We start from the raw sequence: 20,906 nt of genomic DNA on the forward strand, positions 1-20,906 counted from the left end.
GCGGGGGATAATCACCCGGATACGCTGGTCGACGCGGGGGTCCAGTCAGCGGCAAAGGTGGGACCGTGGACTGTTTCCCTTTGTCCGAGGGTCCCGCACCCGGATCGTCCATATCTTCGTCGTCAGGCCCCACACCCGCCCAGAATTCTTCGAACTCAAGCGGGTTGGGCATCGGCTGCGGTCGTCGGTAAGCCGCACACTCCTCCTTTGGTTGGTCGGGGTTCGCCTGGTTCCACACCAAGGCGGCCCGATGCCACGTTTCCACCTCCAGGATATTCTTCATGAGGTAAACGTCGCCCGATCTTCTCGCTTCTCGATAATCCTCTCCCGCCTCCGTTAGGAGCCACTGGGAGTCCTTCTCCATGTCTTCCATCATTATCTCATATAGTCCATGCCACGGTAGTATGTTAAAGATCGTCGGCCGGGGGTGTAGAGGGTGGACCAGAAGGGTCCGGACTGCCGTCATCACCTCGCTCTCGAGAGCGCTGTTCGGCGGCCTGCTCGGCATCCTGGGCTTCCTTCCTCTCTCGGGCGAGGCGGTCGATCTCCCTGTTCCTTCTCCACCTTCCGATATCTGAGTCCTCGTCGCTGATCTCGGCCTGGTAGGAGTTCCAGGCTCTTCTTCGCGCCTCGAGGTCGGCTCCTGCTCTTCGAGCGGCTCCTGAGTAGCGAACGGCAGCGGCTCGGATTCAATTGTCGACCTCGGCAGGGGTGGCGTCGGGCTTGAGGGGTAGATCCCACCAGCCTCCTGGGCCCTGGAGGGCGTCCTCTTTGGCATGTCGTATGCGTGCGTCATGCGCTCGGCCTCGCTCCATTCGGGCCTCGATTTCTGGGGCGAGCCGGGCATCTCGAGTGAGTCGGAGGGACTCGACGTACGTGTGATAGAGGAGGGGCCACAGACGCTGAGAGGCCGGTACTGGATCGGCGAAGGCTCTCGACGCGACAGATGGCTCCCAGTTGGAGACTCCGGCGAGTCGCTCGGAGGCGGTAACTGCACCAAGTTCTTCGGCGTCGTAATCTGGGAACTTGCCCCAAAGCTCCCCACTCGTCGGCTCATCCGAGGAGACGGTGGTAGAGATCGTTGGGGTCACGGTGCCCGCAGGGATCGGGTCGGGCTCTCCTCCGGACGCGACTCCGGCCACAGCAGCCTCTTCCCGGTTGTCGGCGTAGACCCAACTGGTTGCAGGGTGCCAGCCGACAGGCTCTCCCCTATCGGTTGGCCAGGACCTTGGAACAGACTGTGACTGAGCTGCACTGGTGGTAGCCGCGGAGGCTCCGAGGCCAAGCTCTCCGGAATCACTGTCGTAGTCATCCTCCTGGGCGACCCTGTATCTCCTACTCTCGCTGCCCCATACGGCGTCTGTCCACCGGTGTCCTGACCTTCCGCTGTAGTTATCTCCGGTATAGGTCGCATCTTCCTCCGTGTTCGGGTAGAGGTCATCGAGGAGGTCATCGAGTCTGGTCCTCTCCCAGTCTGAGAGCTCGTCCCCTTCGAACTCGGTGTCAGGGCTTTCTTCGCCCGTGACCAGATGCCTGGTGCTTTGTCCTCAGTCTCCATCGGAGCCTGGCTTGCCTTGGACTGGAGACTGGTCGAAGAGACCTGGTATGGGCGAGTCTCCTCGGTCGAGGAGTACGCCCCTGGTATCGGTGATGTCGACGGAGTCGACTGCTGCGCTGGAGGCGCTTCTGTAGGAGTCGGTGCTCGACTCTGAGGATCGCGAGCTGGGTCATGACAATGTGTAAAGGGATCCTCCAGATCCCCCGGAGACGTTGGATTCGACATTTTGTATCGTCTGTTGGGATGCCACGGGAATGTCTATTACCGGCGGGGGGTATGCGGGAGTGCTGGGGACGTAATGGATCGGAAGTTGGGCGCGGACTCGTCTCTGTTGCTGAAAGCAGCGGCGTAGTCGGTACAAAATAATGGACAAGAAAAAGAGTATAAAAGTCGCGAAGACGGCGAGAGTGGAGTCGGACCAGGGCATCCGTAAGTGGATCTATCCTTGGTGTAAGTCGACGATTGACCATGCAAGTTGATAGACAGCAAGAATGGTGAGGACAATGAGGATCGCGATGATCAGGCTGAGGTCGGTTTCGTAGTTGGAGCCGTTCATCAACAGGATTTCGCAATCTTCGTGAGTGCTCGTTGTTATCAACAATAAGATTGTTAATAACGAAGTGAGCTGGAGGGCGAGAACGAAGGGTTTCGTGTTTTTAGAAATGGCATAGAAATCCGACCCAAAGAAGCAGGAGTAATCCTGCAAACAGCAGGGACGGGATGAATACGCAAGTGAGGAGGGTTCGGAGGACGGTCACTATGACCAGTCCAAGGGGGTCGTTAAGAAGAAATCGTAGCACGGAGAGTGCGACGACGGTTAAAAGAATGATTGGAAAAATGTTGGGCAACGGTGAGTCGTTGGGCAATGGAAGACGAGCTTTGGCTAAATGTTAGCCACTAACTCTAATCGACTTAGATCGTGCTAGGATCCCTACTCGCACTTCGGTAGGAGATACTCTAGCAAGTCAAAGGCGACGAAAGTCGATGGGACAAGTAGTCATGAAGGACGGAGTTCGATGTTAGGTAGAATTAACCTTAGCCGAAGCTGGGGTTCAGACCAGCTGAGGCTCTTCTTAAATACACGTTGGGTATGCTAATAATTGTACTGTGGGAATGCGTCCGCTGCGATCGCACATGAGTAATCAGACTGAGTAAAACAAAGAGAAAATAGAAAGAAATGAATAAACCGTAACATAGTTGGAGTTTTGTCATTTTCGATCGAGAACCTACCACCACATCTCAAGTTGGTCACCCGCACCCTTGTACTATTGTTTGCCTGCTTATTACACTCCACAGATGTTGCACAAGTAACTTACTCATACCTGTTTTACTTCCTGGCCCAACAGAGCCGACTTCGGAGCAACTACAGAATTACCTCAAGCTCATTGTTGACGACTTGATCATTCTATTTGAAAAGGGTATCAATGTTCCAATGCCGTCTACACCTGAAGGTTAGCGATCTTCCCTTCATGTGACCCTTTGCTCAGTGTGAATCAGGCCGACTTGTCCAATTCATGCTTCTTGCCATTGTATGTGATCATCCAGCCATGATGAAGGTAACAGGATTTGCAGATCACGGTCATACTGAAGCCCCTTGCACGAAGTGCTTTGTTACACATGCCGAGCTTTCTTCTGATAGGTCTCTCAGGAATGGTATGCCAATAGTATATCTACCTTGCCTCCTTATTCTATCTACAGGATTTCCAAAGTGGTCAGGAAAAATTCACTGCATCAGGAAAAAACCTGTGCGCTACGTTTAGCTACATTGAATATGTAGCCCAGATACCCTCGTAGCACACCCCCCCCCTTACGTACCACTATGTAGCTCAGTCAAAATTGTATGTACCCACTAGTAGCGCCCAGTAGCGCCTACCATTAGTTAGGTATCAGTACCATAGCATTATGATACTGTAATGATATCACAACAGTTCTTTGCTGTACTAGTATGATAAAGATATAATCACACAGTATGAGAGAGGTGAGATTAGATATATATCATCAAAATTCATATTTCACAGCAATTAGTTTATCATTCATCCAGGACCTCCATCTGGTTCCCCTCATCATCTTCATCAGGTTCATCTTCACTATCTGTTTCTCCGGTCCTACCATCGAGATCTGCCTTAGCCCGATTTTCTTCCTCTTCATCGTCGAGATATCCTGTCACTTTCTCCTTCGCTTTTGCACCAGAATTAGACCTACATATATGCAGAATGAGTATGATGTGCAACACCAATTTCACAAAGATGTCACCTAGCGCAATCATGCCAGTGTCTGCGAATGTTCTCTGTGACCTTCAAATTACCTTCACACCATTTCTTGACATCTGCCAGATGAGCGAGATAGCGTGGGCGTTGGATATCCTCATCCAGAGGTCTCGGTACATATTTACTGCTAGACCATTCTTCAATACAGTTCTCGAGCTAAAGGATATCAGTCAGGTGTCATTAGGAGTGCAAAAAGGTAATCAAACACACAATAGTCATGACTAGTGCCAAGGATTCTGGTTTAATCAGGTCATAGTCATCCGAGTACCTGATTCCGGGGGCCTTTTGATTCTTGAACCAGCACACACATATCGCACGAAAGATAATCTTGTTTTCAAATCATCTGAACTTCTCCTCTGGTTTCTGACATCACACTGAGCTAGTATTAAATGAGAACAGTGAAACAAACAGACCTTGAAGGAGAATGCACTGCCAGTTGAGAGCATAACGTAGAGATTCTTGTTTGTTTGTTGAATTTTCTTTTTGTCGGAGACCTGGAAGCCATACGTTGGGGAGACCATAGGTTGGATCCGATCCCGAACATTGCCACGAGCTCTTGCGCCTCATTTTTTAATCTGTCATGCAGCTGTCAGCAAAGTGAACAAGACAACAGTAGTCACATACCATGGACTGAAGAGCAGCAGTCAGTTCAAACTCTTTCCTGACATTCTCACACACATCAGCCCACAGAGAATGAACAATTTCAGCTTGCTTTGTATCATCAGGGTATGCGTCAACTGTAAAAATCTTGTTCTCATAGCGCTGGAGGACCTCATGGATCACACTCTTTGCAGTACCACTATAGTCCCAAAGATTGAGACCTTTCTCACCACGTGCAATGGTACAAGTTCGCTTGGAGTCTGATTTGGTGTCATCGGTACCTAGGCTTCACTGGCGCTTGCTACGATGAGAAGAGGATGCTGAATTCTCTGGAGGGTCATTACGAGGTGGAACAGAAGAACTTTTTTGTGCTAGATCCAAGTCTGGAAGTGGCAGCAATGGAATATCAGGCAGTGGAGGTGAATCTAGCACAGTGAGAGCAGAAGGCAAAGGTGCACAGGAACCTGAATGAGCTGAGTGGCTGAGCTGTGGATGCCGGCTCTCCCACCGACGCCCAGTTGCAAGGTCAATTCGAGGGGGGGAAGATGAACGTTGTGACAGCTCAGTTGTGGGCTTGCGAGTTGAACCTTGTTTGTGAAGGTTTTTAGGTGGTTCATTTTGTATCGTTCCTTTGCTTCGAATCTGTTAAAGAACTCTGAAACCATTCAAGCATAATAGTAACAACTCATACCGATGACGAGAAGAGGGTGCTTGGCTCTTCATTTTCCTTGTCAAACTCTCTGGAGGCTCACAGCCATTGTGCAAGAGGCAATATTCCTCATCAGCATGCTCCTGGAGATCTTCTGGAGAAAGCAGTCAGATCTAGCTGAAAAAAATGCATAGGAGAGAAAGGATCATGGTTTGTTCGCATGGCTAGCACACTGGTGGTAGCAAGCTTTTGGTTCTTCTTCTTCAAGGCCGCATTTTCTCTTTCGAGCTTTTTCATGTATTGCTCTTGATGGTTTTTATCTGTAAGATGTCTGTGAGTATGTTTAATAAACACTCGTGAAGTGGCACACCCATTTCCAACTGCTTCGTGCTCACAATTCTTTGACAAGGCACTCTAACTTCATCATCAGACTCAGAGGTGACAGTGTTTCTGTGAGCCATGGGACAAGGATGGTGGTGGTGCAAGGAAGAAAGCTACGATTGAAAATGTTTGTTGAAAAACAATAAAATAACATGATCAACAAGACTCACCTTACCGCGTTTCCACTTGCCTGATATATTTCTTGCACTGCACCAATGGCCCCCACACATTATCATTGCCCATTCTGCGGATCTTCGACGTGTTCATTGCAAGGCATGAAGTCTCATTATGCCCTGACACCATGTGGAAAACAGCTGGATGACAAGTTTAGGGGTCAAGCATTGGTGGCAAAAAAACGAAAGCACATACATGTTGCAACAGAATCATCAGCAATGGCAGTCCCATCTTCCAGTCCTGGTCCATCAGATAGAACAGACATCCCCAATATAGAGTCACAAGCCTTCCCAGAGCCATCTGACTCATTTGAACCTCCACCCTCTCGCCCCTCAAAAAAAACCAGAGTCGAGGACATTCCAGATGAAGACAATGATGAAGCGGGATCAGCATGATGGATAGATGACTTCCCATTTCCAGCCGGTGATCCCATCATGTGGTGTGGTACTCAGGAGACACCATTTCAGACGTACCGTCAAGAGAAGCTGGCACGAGGAGAGGATATGTGGCAGCCCTTTGAAAGTTGCAAAGAATGGGAGCTTGCCTGTTGGCTCGTTCGTTCAGGGATCAGCCAGAAAGAAATTGACAACTTCTTGAAGTTGGCAAGTGTAAGTGACTCTTGTGCATGCTAGTACCAGAAGGGAGTCCTGATTTTGCTTTTCAGATTAAGGAAGACGTTGCACCAGCTTTCGATACAAAACGCAAATTATTCCAGACTATTGATAAACTGCCAATGGGTTTAGAATGGGAGTGTGAGATCTTCGAGATAGTTGGCGATGAAGTGGATGAAAAGGGGAACAACCGCACAGAGGAAGTGGAACTATGGAAAAGAGACCCAGTTGCATGTGTTCGCAAGCTCATCGGTGACCCTCGGTTTATAAATTGCATATGCTATGCACCAGAACGCATTTACAAGGATTCAAATGGTACCTCACGAGTATACAGCAAGATGGCAACGGCAGATTGGTGGTGGGAAATACAGGTGAGCTCTATAATCTACTAATTAGCATGTGACATTGAGACTAATATACGCAGAAACTCTTACCTCAGGGTGTTACAATTGCACCAATAATACTGGCCTCTGATAAGACCCAGCTTTCCCGCTTCAGTGGCAACAAGCAGGCCTGGCCTGTATACCTGACAATCGGCAATATCAACAAAGATACGAGACGAAAACCATCAGAACATGCGACCATGTTGATAGGCTATCTCCCTGTCAGCAAGCTTGAGTGCTTCTCCAAAAAACAACGAGCTATCGAATCATACCAGCTGTTCCATACATGCATGCGATCACTACTCGAACCCTTAGTCAAAGCTGGAAAGGATGGTGTCGAGATGCTGTGCACTGATGGCAAGACCCAACTCGTCTATCCACTTCTGGCTGTGTATGTCGCCGACTATCCAGAGCAATGCCTCGTAGGTTGCTGCATGGAGAATCAATGTCCAAAGTGCACATCACCTGCGAAGAAAATGGGCGATCCTGTCTGCTCAGTAATGCGTGATCCAGAGAGCGTTATCCAAAGCCTGAAAGACGCATCTGCAGGGTTGAAGTCACAAGAATATGCCGACTGGGGACTTCGACCTGTGAATCCCTTCTGGATAGACTTACCACACTGCAATATATTTGAATGTTTCACCCCAGATATCCTCCACCAGCTGCATAAGGGTGTATTCAAGGACCATCTCATAAAATGGACAACGTCTACAATCAATGTGGAGGATGGAAGAAAGCCGGAGGATGAGATTGATGGTCGATTCAAAGCCATGACGCGACATCCAAGTCTTCGGCATTTCAAAAAGGGTATATCATTAGTGACACAGTGGACTGGGAACGAGTACAAGAATATGGAAAAGATCTTTCTGTCTGTCATTGCAGGATCAGCATCCTGGGAGGTCACAGTCTGCGTCCGTGCAGTTCTAGACTTCATTTACTATGCCCACTTTGAAGAGCATACAGATAAGAGTCTGGACAAGCTTGAAGAAGCATGGCGTACCTTCCATCGACACAAAAATATCTTTATTGATCTCAACGCTCGCAACGACTTTAATATCCTGAAAGTCCATTCCACTATGCATTATGCAGCAATGATACGGTCTCGAGGAACGGCAGATGGATTCAATACAGAGGCGTCGGAGCAGTTGCATATCGATTACGCAAAGGTTGCATATAATGCATCCAACAAGAAGGGATACATTAGGCAGATGACGAAGTGGCTGATGCGAAGAGAGGCTGTGGAGAGATTTCAGAGATTTCTCCAGTGGGCAATTGACAACTACGCTGAGCCAGAAGAAGACAAGGAAGATGAGGATGAGGATGAGGATGAGGATGATGATGGTCCACAAGCAGGCATTGTTCCCATGACATTTGATGGAACCAAGTCCGGCCACTTGACATCCAGTCACCCTTCTGCCATCACAGATGATGACGCAAATGCAGACGAGGAATCCAGCACATCCAAACCATCTTCAGAGTATGGTGAATGCCAGTATTCCATTGCAAAGTCTCCATCATACACCAATGTTGATATTCTCTCTCTCGAAAAACAGTTTGGCACCACAAAATTTGTATATGCACTGGAAGCTTTTCTTCGATGGCATTTTGGTAAAGTACCACCGGATTTTTGGACGTCAGAGCCAGCGACATATAGCGTATACAAACACTTCCATATCTTCATCCCACCGACTCCCGAGGTCTCAAAATCAATTACTATGGACTCTGTTCGTGCGACGCTGCCACAACCTGCTCGGGGATACAAGAAGGAAACACCGGCTGCGTTCGACACAGTTCTTGCATGGAAAGAACTGCCTGAAGAGGGGGTGGATCTACATACACTTGGGCCCCAAGGTGCATGCTCCTGACGTGTTAATCAGGCATGACTCTTACTGGCTTATTCTAGGACTACATGTTGCACAAGTCCAGGCTATATTCTCCCTTCCAGACCGTTTTGGTACCTTTCCACACCCTCTTGCCTACGTAGAATGGTTTACTCCTCTCCGGAAGCTCAACGACCATACAGGCATGTTCAAGGTTAGCCGATCAACAGCAAACCAGCAGCAGAAGTCATCTATAATTCCTATCACCTACATTTTGTGGAGTTGTCATTTGACACCATGTTCAGGGCGGAAAATGGATCCTACATGGACAAGTGAGAACGTATTGGACAGAAGTAAGACTTTCTTTGTGAATTCATATCTTAGACACATTGACTTTGTACTACTATGACATGAATGCAAAATTAAGTTGCGTTAGATCTCCCTCGTCCCCCAAAAGCCCTTCTGTAATATGAATTGAACCACAAAGTGCACATAGCATATGCCAAGGTACATATAGACTCTGCATGTGGTACCTAATGGTACACGGAGCTATGTACACTTGGCAGAGGGGTACCGAGGTTACTGAGTGTACTGCCAGTATGTAGGGTTGGCGTGGGGCTACATAGCATTTGGCATTTTCCTGATGTGCCAGCATTGTTTCGAATGGAAAAACCTCACCTCTGACATTGAGCGAGCCGACTATTTCAAATGTCATGGTGTTCGCTGGACCGAATTTGTGTGCTTAGACTACTTTGATCTAGTATGGGACACTGTTATTGATCCAATGCATGCTATACTTCAAGGTGCATGTTCTGATTTGACGGCTATTTCAAGGGAGTACTAACATGAGTTGACCATATCGGTAGATGTTGCCAAAAATCAATGGTATACTCAATTTATCAAATGGAACTCACTGCGAGCTTCTACTGAGACACAGCCTTGAGAGCTTGATATCATACATGACTTTCTATCAATGGTAAGCGAGTTTTGTATCCCTACCTTTTTACACTTTTGATGATCGTTGTTGACCAGTTCGAGGCACCACTATGGGCTGGGAAGCTACCTCTCCAGCTAGGTGAACCTGCAGGTGGTTCGCTCAGTGCTGATGAATATAAATTTGCCACAACAGTACCACTTCCAATCATTGTACGTGGCAAATATTGTCATGAATTCACCCCTATTTTTCGCTTATCTTATCTTATCATGGTATCTTATCTCAGCATCACAGCAACTCGTCATTCGACTCTCGTCATCACTCCTCGTACCTGACCGGTATCATTCATGACCCGCTCGGTCACACGCCTACACGGCATCACCTCGTGCCACGGACCATATCACTGGAACTCTGTCATGGGCTCTGCAGCCATACACGGTGGGAGGCGGCACCATATGGACAATGCCATTCCCACTGGCAGGAGCACTTCTAGTGTCATCACGCTCACACCGCATCATCGGAGCATTGCCACAACACTTCCCTGATAGGTCCCTGGATCCACCGCTCACATGCATGATCTGTTTGATGGCCCATAGACCGATCACACTCTATGGGCCGGATCCTTCTTCACCCAGTCACGCTTCTTTAGGTCATCTGTGATCACACCCTAGGATGGACAAGCCACCACGTACACTCCTCAGAAGACCGTGCCCTATGGACACTAGTCTTCTTACTCGCAGGAGGGCTTCTCCTATACCAAGCACCATATGATACAGAGGACATAGAAGACAGTGCTGCATTGGGACAGCACGCACCGAGACACAGGAGCGGTACATACTAGTAAATACCACAATGTATTTAAACGAGCCTTGCTGTGGTCTTACACCCCAGCTTTGGCTAAAGTTATACACTCCTAACTTTTCACACAGAAACTCCCTGTTTCGTGCTTAAGGACTATCGTACCTTACTTAGCGATTGCAATGCCCTCTTCACAACTGAATCACCGAACGCAAGTGACAGTTAAGAGGCAACCATTGTTCAATCCAAGTTAGTGCGTTACAGGCAATTAGAAGTCAGCATGCTGCATAGTTTTGGATGCCAGAATCAATTCTCCGCTATTGTAAGACACCTTGCTTTCTGTCTCTCATGTATACTGATGCCACGTACCAGTCAAAAGCTATCCTGGCTGCTGCTGATGAGGATGCTGCTGCTAAAATCTTTATCAGCAGACTTCTTCAAAGAGGTGGTGAGGATCGAGGACTTGTTCAGGTGGCAACACAGGATATTACACCGGAAGCAATCGTTGAAGATGGTATGTACATTTGAGCTCTTCCTTTCTTTGATACTAAAGTGTTCTATAGCTCTGTCAATGATCCGTGTGGTGGTTGGACCGCCGGTTTCCAGGAACAAAACTCCGCTCTCTGATATTGCTGCTAATACCCTTGTCCAGCACTATAATTCGGGCCCTTCTCCCAAAGTCCATCATCCCTTGAATCCTGCAGTCAGACACTCAAAACCTCTTAACAAGAAGGCACAGTTTTTCGAGTATGCAATTCTTGATGGTCGTCGCATTGTACCAACGTCTCGGACAAAGCGGAAAAATGCAGGTTCTTCAATTGTCAAGGTTGTATGGAATGACGAAACATATACCGGTGTTATCACCCACATTTTCCGCCATGACCAACTTTCAGTTATGGACGAAATCCTGTGGGCCGAGATTCTGTGGATGGCGAAGTTGGATATGTGTGCTGTCAATGGCAATCCTTGGAGTGATTTGTAAGTTCCTTGTTGTGACAATGTCCTTGCGATCGTTCATGGCTTCTACAGCCCAGAACTGGAGGTTGAATTTTGGCGTCATGACTATTATCATCAACCTGGTACACTGGGGGTACCTCCAAGCGTGATCCCATTCAAAGTCATCTGGTGTCCAGCTGCATGTGGGGAATTAAAGCTGTATCGGCCACCCATGTGGGTGACAACGACATTGCCCAGGGTACGTTCTCAACATATGTCACTTATGAGTGTTGCTAATATGATCTACAGCATTCTTCTCTTCTAGATATTGATTGAACAAAGGATATCTGTACAGCATAAAACAGCTTCTAGTTCTACTTCAGGTCCATGGTCCAAGTCTGAGTCCGAATTGCATATCAGAGTAAAAGTACAAAGGTCCAAATTCCAGCAAAAAGCACATGGCTCCATTCTGTCTCTCTCTTTACACAAGGTTTTCTTCTCCAGATGTGTCCCCAGAAGGTGCGTCTCCATCTCCTTGAGCTTCTTCTAATTTGTTTGAGCCAAAACCAGCAGGATCTTCATAGCGATTCCAATCAGAAAGAAGGTAAGTGTACTCTGGGTCATCTTGATGCTCGTTCCACCATGCCTCATCAATCCCAAAGTTATAGGGTGCCTTGGTAGCTGGTACAACAGTGTTGTGCCCGCTATTCATCACTCGAATTGGGCAGACCATCTTTCTCTCATGCTCAGTTCGCAACTCATTGTATTTGTCTTTGAGCCGGTAAAGTATGTCTGTGAACTGTTGAGTTTATGTTTATCAGCACTCAGTTCAGTAAAATGCTAGGTTCCTACCTCTTGACTTCGCCAGCATGGTCGGATGTGCTCCCAGAATGTCAACTGAGCATATACATCTTCTGGCAATGCTTCAATGTTGAATCCTGCAAGTTTGGCCATGTGAAGCTTCCAGCCAGTCTTCAGTTCATCGTCATCTTCTGGTCCGCTGGCATAATCCGACATGTACTCATTTGCAAGCAGGTCAGTTGGATTGACTCCATACTCCTTCTCATATTCACCTGTGGCTTTCAGCAATTGGGAACATGCCTTCAGGAATCAATGTCAGTAAGCCAATAACATACTTCACAAAATTGACTCACAGTTGCATGCCTCTGAGTCCAGCGTGATGTTTTACCATTAACAGCTGCCTTTGCTGCCTTTGCCTCGTTGACCTGTGCCTGCACGATTGGTTTGAAGCCATGAAAAGTGTCCTTTGCAAAGTCAATCAAAGTCTCATGGGTGTAATAAACCTTCGAGTGCTTCAAGTCTTCTGGACATTTGGTCTATATGGCAGGGTGAGCTTTCTTTCATGATGCTTATTGTAAGTTCACCTTGATATCCTCTTTGACTAGATGAGCAACCTTGCAGAAGATTGTCATATTATCTTCATAAAGGACATTCTTCTCGAAAACAGGGGTCATGTAGACTTCGTGCGTTTCAGCATTTGTATGGACTCTTCCTGGAGCTGGCCACTTGTCACCGGTTTTGACACTGCAAACAGCACGGAACTTCTCCAAATCAATTTTCTGCCAGTGTTCAGTTATGATTTCACTCTTTAAGATGCAATTCTAACCTTCAAAAGCTTTCTAGCTCGGGTAACCGGCTGTGACCACTGTTTTCCTCAGGTCATATCTTCATAGTCTGAGGGAGGCCCTTCATCCTTCTCTGATTCCGAATCACTTTCTTCAGCATCAACATTAAGTGTACATCTTCCCAATGGCTTCTTTTTTCTGCCTCGTTGTGCTGATTCACCCCCAATTCATTTCCTCTTCTTCACAGGCTCTTCCTGAAGCTTTGTCAACACCTCATTCTGCTCGTGCATCACATCAATCATATCAGCCTGCCGTTCCAGTAGGCCATCAACAGCATCCATCATCCGATGGAAATCTCCTGTTGTTGGTGGGCGACGTGATTTCTTCGCTGCAGAATTGCTGTTTACGCTGAAGGGCCCTATGGTCAGTGAATTCCTCACAGCCACAGTTGCATTCTTACATGTGCGATACAGGCTTAGACTTCTGTGTATGTATATGGTGTCTACCAGACGATGTTAGCCTCAGCATCAATCAAACTGCATGCATGTCACTCACTGCTCTGTTCCCACAGATTTCCCCTTCTTCTCAGGCATCTTCTTTGCAACTTGTGAGGCGGTTGCTTGTTTTCGTTGCAAGATTTGATCTGGACCACGATTTTCTGGCGCTTGGCGATGCAACGGATCCTGGGGCTGACTGGACATAGCGAATGATTAAAACTCTTCTGGTAAGGCTTCTCTTCAGACTCTGATGGTACTAAAACTTGCCTAGTAGATACAGGCTTGCTACTTCTCCCAGGGACATTTCCTGTTGATGGATCTGCAGGTATGGTGGTGGATGACCTGCAACAGCAAAGGATGGAAGTGAGTCAAAGCCCTTCATATGACCTTCTACTCACCTTTCTTCTGATAGATCAGCCTCCTGTTCCCTGGGATCAAAAGGATCTGGCTTGTGCGGTCCATCATACATTGCATTATGGATCTGGTGGCCTGAATTGCCTTCAAGTTCTGGGTTGACGATAGCTGTCACTCCGAGAAGATTTCTCGCAGCATCTTCCAGACCATCCCAGACGTCTTGGGGCATCCATATGGGCTTGAGGAGAGCGGGGGTCATGGAAAGATGAAGGAAAGTAGCGGTCAAGGGCGTGTCACGTCAAAGCAAAATCATGTGTTAATTAGACTACCTAATGGAGAATATCATGACCTGTTATGACCTCATTCATTTGCATAATAAGATAATGACCACAACAATATCTAGGCTCTGGTGCACTCACAATTTCAGGCTCTGACTAGGTATAGATTATCATTATTCTATAGGCATTCATCATTCCTGCTACGTTAGTAGTAGGTCTTATAGAGGGATGGTGGTAGCCGAGTTTTGAGTTTAACCCGAAGTCCGATGTCATAGAATTTTCTATTTGTGGAAGAAATTCACGGCCCAGCGCTTCAAAATTTCCGTTTAAGTCAGAATTTCGGGGTGGCACAGTCACCGCTTGTCACTGTTTACATGTGACCCTCTGTTACTATCACGCTTTCTGCGGCGTTGTTCGGCCGATCTTGCCAAGGATTCTGACTGAACTCTGAGAGAAAATGCGAGCTGGTGGCGGCAGAATGCTGCCACCGAGCGAGTCTTTTTCTCTCAGCAGCAGAAGCCACCACCACTGAGTGAATCATTTCAAGGGGTAGTACTCTCTCATTCATACTACTATTTTTTGAATGCTGACTATTATTGATTATGACTTTGAGTTTTTTCCGCAAGCCAAGATTTGAATAACCCTTGGGCCTTGATTCAATCTCTCCTGCAGGAATTATAGCCAGTAAACCTCGCAGGATCAATCAATTATACATAAACTTGGTTTATTATAAACCATCATAATTATATAAAGAACAAGGCTTCAAGAGGGGTCAACGTAGCAGGCTTTGCCCCTGATGTGGGCCTTGCAGGCGTTATTTAGATAGCGACTGTATCTGACTTACAAATCTGGAGGAAAGAAGACTTTCACACAGCTATTCTGGATGTAGTCACCAGTGCCTTTTATAGGTATGTTAAGGTGTGGCCGGCCGGGATTTTCAGTCTTATTTGGACCCTTTACAGCTGGGGGTTGAACGCAGTGATTAGCTTAGTATTAATTCATACTTTTTCCAAAATAATAACACTGAACTGATACGGGCTTGGTTTGCTCAAGGTATTAGGGTTGAATGCGTTCACGTGGCACAGTTAAGCACCATCAGCCCGAGATCGGATCCGGGGCTGACACCCTCTCTTTCTCTCCTCCCACTGCACTCGCCATTTAGGCCGGCACGTATCAATCCCTTTCGATCATGTGACAGTTATGGACTAACGTGAATAGGCAACAGATAGATGCCAGGGGAACTATGTTGGAACTATTGCAGTGGGAGGCTTGCAGTAGGAATAATACTAAATTGTTAGCTACTAGAGCTCCTAATGAGCTCCTTATATACTACACAAAGTATCTAGAATATTCTACCAAAAGTACTAAATATATCTAAGTATCGTGACAAATGAGTAAGCCGAAGCTTCGGGAATCTTCTAGTATGAGCTTGAAGGTGCAAATCCCAACAAACTATATTCAAGATGGATAGAAACGGACGACTCTGAGGTCACAGAGAGCTGCCACCGTCGACGCGTACTCGGAGGATGCCCTCGCCACCGATTCAAACGTCTCTCCCAGATCCTTTCTTCCTTTCCCAACCATGCCGTCGCGGTATTCAGGTTCAAACCTTGGACATCCCTGACTGCGCATGATTCTGCCCCAACAAGTGTAGCCGCTAGCGGTGGTACATCCAAAACCATTAATCCCTTGCCGTTGTTGTCTAGTACCGTGCTGCTCACATTGCATAGTCGGCTCGAATCTGGCCTAGCTCGACGGCTCCCGCGCCCGACTCGTGTCCTCTTTTTGACAGTCTTAGGGGATACAACATCGTTCTGCCGAGCAGTAACTACTAACTCCCTCTTCCATCGATTGCATACACATTCCCTATGTATAGAGGGAAAGACTGCTCGTTTTCGGAACTCACTTGATGCATCGTCGTTGCATGCCTAGATGCTTTGAAGTTGCGCTTCAACAAATGAGTTGGGAACGCAGATAACTCTCCTTTTTGCACAGCTTCAAGCCACACTTCCTCCACCGGTGCTTAATCCACCTGCTCGTGCACATGGGCGAGAAGTAACTATTTGGAGGACACGCGACATTCGGATTTAATTCACCGAACAGCCGAGGAGGGACGGTGAAATAGCCTTCACCAAGAAGAGAAGATAGAATTCCTGCGTTTAAAATGGAAGAGGGACAGGCGATGGGTCCAAAAGTGGAGGCGGCGATAATTTGATTTCCCTTCATTTGAAGTTAACCAGTGTTCACGCTTTTTACTCGAGGCTTTTGGGGAATTACTGAGCAATACGTGTTCATCGACAAGAGTGGCTTTCCGCACGGCTTTCGCTCTCGCGTGATGGGTCGTTCTGCTCAACGCAGACTTCACAAGCATGAAAGAAATATTTGAACAATGATACACACGATTTTCCAAGAAGTTCCGCCGCAGCCAGGGGAAGTACACCATAACAGCCAGTACGTCAGTGGTGCTATGGTACCGTGTGCGAGAAAGAAAAGCAATGTTCCTGTCCAAACTATCAGCTAAGGAAATAAAACAGTTAAACTGCGAGACAGCTCATCAAGAGGAGATTTGCATGGTGTTTGCGCATAATTCTCAATAAAGAATACGTTTGCTTCACGAGTTACTTTCCAGCCCAATATTTCACGTCGCCCGGCTTACAAGATTCGTATCCTCGGAGTAATTTTGATATGCAAACCGCCATTCCTAAGAGCGGAAAATTTGGCTTCGCATTGCTATGACAGACCGGTACTGTCATTATTCCATCGAACAACAAACCACGCACGAGAAGAGATCAATATCAGCACCAGGAACCCAGCGAGACGCTCATACCCATTAGCTTATGTCGAGAAAATCACCCTAGACGAAGTCCTCTACACTTGTTGAAAAGCAGTTGCCCGCTAAACGGCCGGACGTAGTTGAGATTTAGCGTGCTCGAAATTAAAAGTTAAGCCTTCTTATCGATAATCCTAAGCTTCGAGAGAGATGTCGAAGAATGATATCCTCCGAGAACCCAAAACAAGATGCACACGGTCCGGAGGAAGAAGACCCTAGGATTGCGAGCCAGAGAAATACGACATTTCTGTGAAATCCTAGTCGAAGAACCGTAGTATCGATTATGACCCCGCGCAGAGATTGAGGTCTCCAGTTCCTCGGTGTTGGAAAGAGATCAACCGACATTTCGGAGACCGGCCCGGTGGTGGCTTCCTTTCTGACCACCACCATCACGCGCCATAACGCGATCTTCAAGGACGTTCTGTCTTCGATGCCTCGGTACTAGTCCCTGTGGAGCTCAAAAATGAAGGACAGTACCCCTCTGCGGCACTTGATCAGGACGAAACATCATTGGTCAGAGGTGAAAATTTCACTCTTTACTTCACGCAAAGGCTGACTGGCTCCAGATCTTTTTCTGTAGAGGTATTCGTTTCGTTGATCAACCGCGACGCTTATCGTACCGCACTATTATTCCAAGCGCGGTGTTTTCTCCGTTTTAACAATTTCCAGGCGGCATTTTCTCTGATTCCGCATAAGGATCTAGTACTATCGTTGAACCCGCAGGATTCTTTTCCCACTCGTTCGCCTCCTATGCTCAACCATCCAATTATGCTACTATCGTCATCGGCCCTCATGAGATTAAACAAGCAAGGTCCCATCGTTAAGTAACGGAAGTCTCAAACCCTTCACGCTATCAAGAAGCGGAACATACGATTCTCTGGCTATAGAGGAGATATATTTGAAAGGATTAGTACGTTCGGATCATTTTCCCTTTCTGGTGTGGCTTTGATATTTCGAGTATTTCAGCGCAGAACGCACAATGCAGCCTACGAGGCCACTGGAACAGCGACCCCTGCAATAAACGTCAACGGGAATAATTTGGTTCCTACCGTGAGCCAGCAGCGATCGCTCATTGGTACGGATTCATTCCGTGAATGCTTCCTGTCTGCAAGTTCACGTACTTTCCTATCAACAGGTTACTTCCTACTCAACTCGGGACGAGACCGATGCGACTTTCATCTACTATCGCTCGCCTCTGCAACGCTGGTATGGTTCAATTTTCTCTCAGCGTATATCGATTTAATGAGGATCGCAGTTCATAAACTCGAATACGACATAGATTCATTATATTCGCTCAAATTCTCCGGTCAAAAAGTGCACTGCGTGAATTATGTCAAATTCGTTGACTTTTTTCCTTTCGACCGACTTTGAACCCACTCCCCGGACTTGGCTGGATTTTTTTAATACGTAAATTCATTCAATTAATACAACTACGCCGCCTGAATAATCTCATCGTAGTAGTCAGAACACCCAACTAACTACGCCTTGCGTCGCTGCGGAGAGCGAAGGCTATGTCAAAACTAGTACATATCCTTTTCTTTCCAATGCTCGCATAGCTCCGATATCATGCCTAGATCAACGTGATATGTTGGCAGGCCGAACGTATGCCAACCCACCCCCAGGCTCGCAGTCAGCCGATCCAGTTTCTTAGATCTGTGGCGCAACGTTATATCGTCCGCTCACAGTGGGCTCAATATCGACGTGTCATCAACTGTTAAGTGAGTAACTGGCTACATTTCCCACGCCGACCTACCGGTTTTCCTTTACCAGGACCATGAGTTCTTGATGCTCACGATCACGGGGCTTCGATAAGTGAATTCGATTCTTCGTTGCCGTGTTTCGGTCGTTTTGATCAAAACATAAGCATTACTACGACCGATGGTACGTCTACACCCCATCACCTGTATCACCTTGTTTTAACTGCAACATAGATATCCTGTTACCATGAGCAAACCGTCTTACTCCTCCTTCAGTCTCTACATATTTTGTATCACGTCTATATCTCTTCCGGGATCCCGTGATCAAGTATCTTCACCAGCTAGACATTCTTTGATCCACAATATCACGTACTGTGGGAGAAGCGCTGCTGTGTAAATTCAGTACTTGCCTATCTTTGCCTCTCCACTGCCATGAGTTCTATGCGAAGTCGTGTCGTTTCCCACGACATTGCTGCCGTGGATTTGTCGGCGGCTGAATTGTCTGCGTCTTCTTTGTGGCACCATGGCGTTCTTCACTCTATTTCCCCTTCTTCTCTTCAACAGCCTCGTTGCGGGAGAGCTGTTCAACCACACCATCGATGATACGCTCGGGGATGAGCTGACTGGGTTCCAAGTAGAATATAGTCCGGCTAGTCAACCTTCGAACGTGAGCGAACTCGTGTGGAAGAACGCCTCCCATTGCAGCGATTGCTCCGTTGTGCCGGACAATTCATTGGCGATGAACGGCACATGGACTGGGGTGACATACTATCCGTCTCTGAGAAATACGACTGCTCGGCTTACATTCCATGGTACGCTGCGTCGTTTTCGTTTTGAAGACATCCTTAGACTAACGTATCGTTTTCAGGCTCTGCGATCTACGTTTACCTGATCATTTCCAACTATCCAAAGAGCACAGGATTTGTGAGCGATGCGATATGTGATTTGCGTATGGACGGAGAAGTCGTAGGAAGCTATAGCCATGATTCTGACGGGACATACCAGTTTGAGTACGATGTTCTGGCGTATAGCAATGCATCTTTGAGCGACGAAGATCACACGCTGCTTATAGAGACTACGGGGACGAAGCCGTCATACATTATTTTCGATTATGTTGTTTATACGTACGTCCTTGGTATGATCGTTCGATTTCGTGCTCACTTCTTGAAGGAACACTCGGTCGTCTATCCTGCTACCAAGCTTGTCCACACAACAAGATTCAGTTACTTCGAGTGAATCTTTTTCACCGTCATCAGGAGCTCCTTCCGCTCTTTCTTTGGCCACCACATCCTCCTCGAGCTTAGCCAAAACCTTCGGAGGCGCCATTGCAGTAGGGGTATTGGCATTGGTCATTTTGGCGGGATCACTGGCATTTTACCTTCGCCGGCGACGCCGAAGGCCAACCGGACCAGCAACTCCATCGATGATGGCGCATCCCAGCGATTTCTTCCATCCATCTAATCAGATGCCACAGCGGCCTACAGCCGTATTCCATTACGACGCCGAGTCATCCACCGACACGTTAACAACTCAGGTTCCTGCTCCAGCGGCCCATAGACGAGAGATTCGTGGGGAATTAGGCCATTTTTGAATATGAGATCGTCTGCTAATCCAGACACGCGCCATCGGCTGAAGATGAGTTTGAATCATATACTGAAGGAAATTGGCGGTTGAATGCGTGGAGACAGTGGGACAGAGGGAATGGTCTTCATTAACTATTTAAATATCGGGAGACGGGATCATGGAAGAGTGATTTTATGATAGGTCGAGCTTCAATGGATATCTATTTGTGGTTTTGCCGTGGTGAATCTTTTTGGTGGTAGGCGGGCATGTTTCTCTTATGCGAGATTCCATAAATAATTTGTGACCTGAAGAGGTGGAGCTTAGTATCAAGCGATCTAATTAAATGGGTGCCTGATGAAATTTGGCGATAATAACTCGGTGTGTGTATATTCCAAGTCTCTATATCCATGGCCGGCCAGCATGAGAAGAATTTATACTCTTACGAAGAATCCCTCGAGAACTGTTATTAGGGGGAAGCTACAGCCAGTTACCGAATCTGATGGTATTGTTTTACGCTATCGCGACTTTCCCCCCCTTGTTGAACATCAAGTATTAGTCGCTGGAATCAATGTTATATCTGCAGCCAGCAATAATTTTATCCCATCCCGACTACACCATCGCGTGCATTACTTTATCGAGCAGTAAATGGAATGGACATTGAATCGATGATCTCGAGAAAAACAGCGTAAGTGACTAAGTGAAGCGTTTTTTTTTAAATAAAAAAAAAGAATCTCTACTACCGTCTACGATACACCCACCCGTATAGATGAATCAGCGCCTTCTAACGACGCTCCTTCGATCGACATGTAACAAGTCGCGGCCCCGTCCTAGGTTCCTTCAGCTGAGTAAACGCCAACACGCTAAATCCAATCAAAGAAACGCTGTTTTCATGTCTGCTGCTCGGTTTGTCCAAAGGTGGGCATATGCTAGGTGGGCGGCAGTCGTGCTTGCTGTCTTGCAGGAAAAATCTTACTAAAGCTCACCAACCAA

General features: G+C 47.2%; 6 protein-coding genes across 6 annotated transcripts; 4 read left to right on the plus strand and 2 right to left on the minus strand.

Moving 5' to 3' along the window:
- Window positions 1–3,587: 3,587 nt before the first annotated feature.
- EV420DRAFT_1485832 (uncharacterized protein) lies at window positions 3,588–5,894 on the minus strand (the record flags this gene model as incomplete). Its single annotated transcript, XM_060470293.1, has 10 exons — window positions 3,588–3,756; window positions 3,872–3,981; window positions 4,036–4,116; window positions 4,239–4,319; window positions 4,450–4,685; window positions 5,178–5,228; window positions 5,308–5,405; window positions 5,470–5,568; window positions 5,631–5,769; window positions 5,825–5,894. The coding sequence occupies 10 exons, from the start codon at window positions 5,892–5,894 to the stop codon at window positions 3,588–3,590; spliced, it is 1,134 nt and encodes a 377-aa protein (XP_060323733.1).
- Window positions 5,895–6,362: 468 nt separating this feature from the next.
- On the plus strand, window positions 6,363–8,852 carry EV420DRAFT_1279061 (uncharacterized protein; the record flags this gene model as incomplete). Its single annotated transcript, XM_060468115.1, has 4 exons — window positions 6,363–6,611; window positions 6,665–7,964; window positions 8,067–8,474; window positions 8,527–8,852. 4 exons carry the CDS (start codon window positions 6,363–6,365, stop codon window positions 8,850–8,852), a joined length of 2,283 nt encoding a protein of 760 aa, XP_060323734.1.
- Window positions 8,853–9,095: 243 nt separating this feature from the next.
- On the plus strand, window positions 9,096–9,248 carry EV420DRAFT_1230535 (uncharacterized protein; the record flags this gene model as incomplete). Its single annotated transcript, XM_060466538.1, has 1 exon — window positions 9,096–9,248. A coding segment is annotated over one exon (153 nt), but the record flags the coding sequence as incomplete, so codon positions are not given.
- Window positions 9,249–10,746: 1,498 nt separating this feature from the next.
- EV420DRAFT_1279046 (uncharacterized protein) lies at window positions 10,747–11,436 on the plus strand (the record flags this gene model as incomplete). The annotated part of the gene is made up of 2 exons (XM_060468114.1): window positions 10,747–11,153; window positions 11,205–11,436. The coding sequence occupies 2 exons, from the start codon at window positions 10,747–10,749 to the stop codon at window positions 11,434–11,436; spliced, it is 639 nt and encodes a 212-aa protein (XP_060323736.1).
- Window positions 11,437–11,592: 156 nt separating this feature from the next.
- On the minus strand, window positions 11,593–13,807 carry EV420DRAFT_1485835 (uncharacterized protein; the record flags this gene model as incomplete). Its single annotated transcript, XM_060470294.1, has 7 exons — window positions 11,593–11,910; window positions 11,964–12,212; window positions 12,266–12,448; window positions 12,497–12,691; window positions 12,943–13,199; window positions 13,253–13,536; window positions 13,593–13,807. 7 exons carry the CDS (start codon window positions 13,805–13,807, stop codon window positions 11,593–11,595), a joined length of 1,701 nt encoding a protein of 566 aa, XP_060323737.1.
- Window positions 13,808–18,643: 4,836 nt separating this feature from the next.
- On the plus strand, window positions 18,644–20,040 carry EV420DRAFT_1129332 (uncharacterized protein). Its single transcript, XM_060465974.1, has 3 exons — window positions 18,644–19,165; window positions 19,222–19,477; window positions 19,524–20,040. The coding sequence occupies exons 1-3, from the start codon at window positions 18,877–18,879 to the stop codon at window positions 19,942–19,944; spliced, it is 966 nt and encodes a 321-aa protein (XP_060323738.1). The 5' UTR covers window positions 18,644–18,876; the 3' UTR covers window positions 19,945–20,040.
- The last annotated feature ends 866 nt before the right edge of the window (window positions 20,041–20,906 follow it).

Source organism: Desarmillaria tabescens (genome assembly GCF_030435595.1).
Source record: "Desarmillaria tabescens strain CCBAS 213 chromosome Unknown EV420scaffold_74, whole genome shotgun sequence".
Lineage (NCBI taxonomy): Eukaryota > Fungi > Basidiomycota > Agaricomycetes > Agaricales > Physalacriaceae > Desarmillaria > Desarmillaria tabescens.

Excerpts from the sequence above, each read along its gene's own strand:
- EV420DRAFT_1129332 (XM_060465974.1), top strand. The coding sequence starts at position 18,877 with ATGGCGTTCTTCACTCTATTTCCCCTTCTTCTCTTCAACAGCCTCGTT. Across the intron at positions 19,166-19,221 it reads TGCTCGGCTTACATTCCATG|GCTCTGCGATCTACGTTTAC; the intron begins GTACGCTGCGTC and ends TATCGTTTTCAG. Across the intron at positions 19,478-19,523 it reads TTCGATTATGTTGTTTATAC|GAACACTCGGTCGTCTATCC; the intron begins GTACGTCCTTGG and ends CACTTCTTGAAG.